At 39.3% G+C, this 6,000-nt stretch overlaps 1 protein-coding gene across 2 annotated transcripts in view; it reads right to left on the bottom strand.

Moving 5' to 3' along the window:
• Positions 1 to 2,167: 2,167 nt before the first annotated feature.
• Positions 2,168 to 6,000, bottom strand: part of asic1c (acid-sensing (proton-gated) ion channel 1c) — an 86,943-nt gene continuing 83,110 nt past the window's right edge. The window contains exons 9-12 of one of the 2 annotated variants that reach the window (XM_041949120.1): positions 5,903 to 5,974; positions 3,775 to 3,813; positions 3,435 to 3,487; positions 2,168 to 2,287 (exon numbers count right to left, since the gene is read on the bottom strand). In XM_041949120.1, coding sequence (XP_041805054.1) covers positions 2,209 to 2,287; positions 3,435 to 3,487; positions 3,775 to 3,813; positions 5,903 to 5,974 — 243 coding nt within the window. In that variant the 3' untranslated portion in view covers positions 2,168 to 2,208. The remainder of the gene's footprint in view (positions 2,288 to 3,434; positions 3,488 to 3,774; positions 3,814 to 5,902; positions 5,975 to 6,000) is intronic. The other variant, XM_041949121.1, reaches the window with a different exon arrangement.

The following is a 6,000-nucleotide window of genomic DNA, read 5'->3' as shown; positions in this document are numbered from 1 at the left end:
AATTTGATAACAGTTGTATCTGATTCAGTGCACTTATTGCTCATGACACAACGCCACTGATTCACCTTATTCTGTTTCCTGAAAAGTTTCCATTCGGATAAAGTCTCTGCACGAGGTGATCTCGGCCTCCTGTTGGAGTACGCTCTTATTCCCGTTAATGCCGGAGCAGTGAACACACCGCGTGTAACAGTGTGTGTGGTTAAAACTAGAGCCATAAAAGGTAGTCACAACCATAGACGTCCGGTCACTGGCTTTCAAGTGATGGCTGATCTCCAAGGGTTTGTGCTTCACATCAACAGTCATCTAATACACAACAACAGAGTAATAAAGCTACAGTGTTATGAACACCAGTTACTTGGTTGGCATTATACTTGAAAGTTTCACAGGTTAAAAAAAATAAAAAAAAAAACAACAACAAAAAACAAAACGGTTCTCTGAATTTTCAATAAAGTATATAGTGAGGCTATGTACCTATAAGTCCATTACTGTAGTGTCAAGGATTTAAATAACAGTGAACATTGACAATAGAGGAAGTAGACTCACACGAAGATAAGAAGAAAAGTTGTGTACGTGAGTAAGATGGGTAAATATAGAGTTTATTATACTTGATCATTTATACATCACAAACTGTTATTTGTGACTTATTACATGTTCTGGAATAATAATAATAATAATAAAAGGACACAATGGTAACATTGTACAATGCATTTCTGTTATAAATCAGCTGAACTGAATGGGGCTGAGGTGCATGGTTTTGATGTTTTGAGGCAATTCTCTTGTATCTAATAAAGTCTATCTACTTGTCAGTCGTGTTATAATCACCAGAAACTCAAAGACACTTACGGTCCACCCAGATAGAAAGTCCAAATTCCTTCTGGTGTATAAACAGATGAAGAAACACTTTTATCTATATATATATATCTATATTTATATATACAGTAAATAGATATATATTTGACCAATGTCTCACATGAGTGGTATAGAATTTCTTCATGGCATTTGATTGCGGGTATTTACAAATTTCTGTCAAGTTTAGGAATGTCATCGACAAGCCTTTTAAACTCTACTTATGTTCCATAGAGAATAGATTACTATCACAGGGGATTGTGCTGATGAACACCTTTAACACAAAGAGAAATAACTGAGACTTCTTAAAAAGGCAAAAAATAAAGGATGATTGTTTCTCTAATAAATTCTACGTAAAATAGGGCCAACTTTTACAGCAAGCTGCATGCTAGTATTTTTGTGACAGTCAGCAGGGCGACACTGTCCCCCCAAAAACTGGAAAAACAGTGAAAATTGAAATGTCAGCTATATAAAGGTAAAAAGATACAATCAACAGCCTTTGTGTGGCCTCCTGATTCTCTTTTTCTGACCCTTACCGCATGTAAAAAGTGACTTAAACAACAAAAACATCCATTTCAGTCATTTCTGTCGTCCTGGGATCCACATGGAACAAAACTAGATACTTGCATATACACAAATAATCAAGTTCCTCTTCTGTTTTTAAATCAAATAAGCACAGTCGTCTAATTGATGAGACACATCACAGCCTCGTAGTAGCAAAAGGCAACATTAAACACTTGCGTAGTGTTTTGATTCAGGTGTGAGCAGCTCTTCTAACCGGCTCACTTAAGTTGAGCAGCTTTCGAAAAAAGCCGTTCGGCCGGGTGACAAGTATAAGGTCACTCAACACGACGTTGGTTAGACGCCGGAGACGTAACAGATAAGAAACCGGAATGCTACACATACCAATCCACGTGTGTTCTTCTTTTGTCTTCTTTTTGGATTGGTGTACAGCAAAACTAGCACAACAGTACCACGTAACTCATCTCAACACAGGTCAGAATCCCTTCTTTGGGCACATTTGTCGTCACTGATTGTATACTCTCGAGTGACCACGTAAGAGAAACAAATCCACATAATGAAACATGAATAAATTAACACTGATGCCTTGACATGGCAGTTAAACCTGAGTTCTGTTTTGGAAGTGGTCTCTTTTTCTTCTGATGATAGTATTCTATTTCTATTCAGGCATTGATAAACTCTACTATACGTTTTTTTTGTTTTGTTTTTTTGAGTTGTACACTCCGCAGTTTTCTGTTCAATACATACATGATTTCACAGTTTGCTGTCAAGTCCCCGGATGTGCCACCCCGCCCCCAACCCCTACTTTATGTTGTCAACAAGCAAACTCCTCAAAGTTGCCTAGAGTCGGGTGACGAGGTAACATGTTCGGCGTGAATCCGAGACTGTCCGAGTGACTCCGGAGGGTGTCACAGGTGCTCTGCAAAACAGAGGGAAGGGAAGGACGGAAGACGAGTTCAACCGGGTTAAGGGAGGGGTGATGAAGGGGGTGATGGTGATGATGATGATGTGGGAAAGAAATGAGCCACAGGTAAAATGAGAGCGACCAGGACGATGGAGGGACGTGGAGGAAATAAAAAAAAAAGAAAAAAGAAACAAACAAAGAGCAAAAACAGAAAAAAATATGAGGTTGATGGTCATTAGGGCGTCAGACACAAGGAATGGGTGAGCAGTGATCGTGAATGACAGAAACATATGTGAGCAATGATGAGGGGATGAATACAACAGATTTGGAAGTTCCAAGATCGGCCACATCGCATATGTTTCACAGGCAGTGAAAAGAGAGTTTAAAGAAAAGTCAGGGGAAGGTGGGGGAAAGATGAATGAGAGGAGGGAGAAGAGAAAGAAAAACAGCAGATTTTTAGTCCTGTTTTTACACTAGCATGTTAAATTGTTATAGTTACGGAAGTTGAAATATCCACATATGTCTGCATTTCCCTGTATGTGCTCCATGAGTAGATAACATGGAAAACAACCACTGGTTGTCCCATTGGCAAAAAAACGCTATTCCAGCAGACAAAGAACCATTTATATTCTGTGCAAACTCACTGCATGCAGACCTGTGATAACATCACAAAGTAATGCATCTAGTGATGTTATCCGGCATGAGCCTCAACCGCAATGCCTCTAAATGGACCTCTGTGCTGCAGGGAAACAACTGGATTCTCGTGTGGTTCAGCTTTTTGCACAACAATTCAATAAATTTAAAATCTTTGCTCACAGGAGTACTGCGCTTTATCCTACGGGAAAGAAAGCATCGTTATTATTCAGTGGAAGGAGCAACTTTTGCAAAGTGCAGAGAGTCAAATCTTAATGCACTTGGAGAATCCAACCAACTCATGTCTTCTGTTGAGCCGATAATACTGAAACACACCAAACTAACCTATAACGATATTAGAAATGCTCACTGCAGTTGTGTGATCACCCCTCTTTATTGTTGACTGTCTACTTAAGCCAACCAAATCATCTGTAGCCACTGAGGAAACGATGTATGAGATGGTATCAAGTATGTATGAAAGAGAGGGACAGCATGGGAGGGAGCATCTATTATCAATGGGGTGTGCTACCTGGGGGCATGATTAGGCGTGACACCAGGGCTGGTTGGGTTCTCTGGAAACTCCTGGAATAGACATGATGAAAAGAAAGATGGGTGAGGGTGACTGAAATGAAAATAAAACACAATGCAAATGCTAATAAACCTGTGAGGGAGTTCTGTAAGAGAACATTTTCCCCTCAGTGATATCACCGAAGCACTGGAGGAGGACGGCTGTTCGAAATGAGCTTTGAGTTTGTCCGATAAGCAGGGAAAACAACAGACGAGCACTGTCGTCCGTAAGTGCTGACGATCATTGAGGAGAATTGAAGTCAAACTTAAAATAGAGTCTAACAAACCACTAAATGCATTACTTTATTGTCTGGTTGTTTGAGTGGAGATGTGACAATGGACTAGTTGAGAAACAGTTATTGAATATGAGAGAAAGGAAGTAGAAAAGGATGGTTTATTGGAAGCAGGTGAATATATGGCATGAATGGGGCAGAACACAGTAAATAACACACTATGTAAGACTCCAGTATAAGCATGACACACTGTAAATATCAGCCCACTAAATAAATGCTTCTTCTACTGCCACTTTAAAAAAAACTGATCCTCCAAAAACCAGACTGACTAAAATAACCTCCTTCAGAACTCATGCTGCCTTAAGTGAACATATCTACACTTCTACAAAAGAGAATGAAACAACTTCAGTTCAATCTTTTACTCCACATCAGCCAAACCAAATCCTGGAGCCGAGGCAACTGAGCATGCAAGAACTCAATCCACATGCAGGGACAAACCCATGGCTTTTTCACCGATTTCAAGAAAAAGAAGCTCATGTCCAATTGCTGGTAATGAAAAAGTCTTGGGCTTGTGCGACACACAACAAAGTATTAGCACTTGCATTTCCAAGATTCTGCCAATACGACTGGATGCAAACTGGCAGATACAGCACACTCAGGGACAAAACCAGTTGTCTGCGCTTAACAAGAATCTGCTTAAATGCTTTTGATTAAAACAGCATCAGAAAAGAGTAAACATTTTTGCTTTTGTTTGCGCTTCCACCCCTGCAATGAGCTGCAGAGAGGGATTAAAGGCATTCATTTGGACTTGAGACATGACCAGTGGTCCCCAAGTATTAGAAAGAACTGGGTAAAGTGGTTATTGCAGTTTATATTTAGAGATGATTTATAAAAAATAAAAAAAGGGGACCCAAGCAAGTTCCTTGTGGGACTCCTCAGGATTTATTTATCTATTTATTTAGTTTGAGAGAAAATTCTCACTTTGTTCTGTGAGAGAGCTCCATCCAGGAAAGAGCTAAAGGTGAAAAACCATAACTTCTATGAAATGGATTAATGACATCAATTAAAGATTTTACTGAAAATACTAATATACTAATGGCTCTACAACTGCTGACATTCCATCTGTTGGTAAAGGTTTGATTCAGCAGTATGAGCTCAACATTTGCTGATTACTGATATTAAGAAGGTGCATTTCAGTTATAAATAATTTCTCAACTGCTCTGTATAAAGCTTACATAACAGTCTGCAGGGACGTGGAGGTGCCTCTGGACGCAGTGTTGAACCACTGGGCTCTACAAAATGCTGTGATTTAGGGCAGGACAGAAATGCCTCACATTACTCTGGTTTTCATTTTGAAGTTAAAATGGGTTTCATTGCCTTGAAGGCTTTGAAAATGAGTTGATCATGAAATGTTAATAAAATCTCCAGACCCCTTAATCTTGTTCGGCTTTCAGCTCATTCTTCTGCTCTCACATGAATCCGTTCTGAGCTTGCTCTGATCACACTGCCAGACACAAAGAAGTAAAACCCGAGTACAGAAACAGCCTTTTTCAGCTCGAAGTCAGCCGTGATTACACGACTGAGGGTGACATCGAGAGGCTGCTCTACTGCATGTTGTGTATATGCTGAAAAGTGGGTTGGTCTGTGGATCAGCTCAGGTAATTATAAACTGAATGTAAGAGCAGTTTATAAGTCATGAGTTAATCGAGAGCAGGTCAGGCAATTCACTTCTACTTGTCCATCCACTTTAGTTTCAGGGAGCCCAAGCAGTAAAACACTTAGTGAACCACAACAAAGCTCAGAAAAAGAGGCTTACAAGGTCAGTTTTCTCCTTGTAAATACTCATCTGCATTCCATCTATAAAACTGCTGCACATTTTTGTATATAATATTCAATATGTAAAGAAAGAGTACTGTGTGTGTATATACCATTGGATACTCTGATTATGCATTAATACTGTGCAATAAGCACATCATTTATGTATTTTTAATGTTTATGTTTTCGATCTTTTCTGCATGGGAAATTGAAACTAATGGTGACATCATGTCCCATAGCTTTGCTTCCTCTCTGGTGCTGTTCATTAAAAGCATTTCCAGTATTAGCAGTTTTTTTTTTTTGTTATTATTGTTCCTGAGCTCTTCTAATCACATCACATTCATTTCATTCAATCAAATGCATTCTGAGAGGCTAAAATTACCAGATTGTCGCTCTGACAACGCTGTGGTCGTTTCTTGCGTATGAAGTAACCCAAAACCTTATCCTTAAACACCTAAATGCAAAAACATCGGACAGACA

Source organism: Chelmon rostratus, chromosome 12 (assembly GCF_017976325.1).
Source record: "Chelmon rostratus isolate fCheRos1 chromosome 12, fCheRos1.pri, whole genome shotgun sequence".
Lineage (NCBI taxonomy): Eukaryota > Metazoa > Chordata > Actinopteri > Chaetodontiformes > Chaetodontidae > Chelmon > Chelmon rostratus.
Note: the sequence above shows the minus strand (reverse complement) of the source record. Positions and strands in the feature narration are given on the sequence as shown.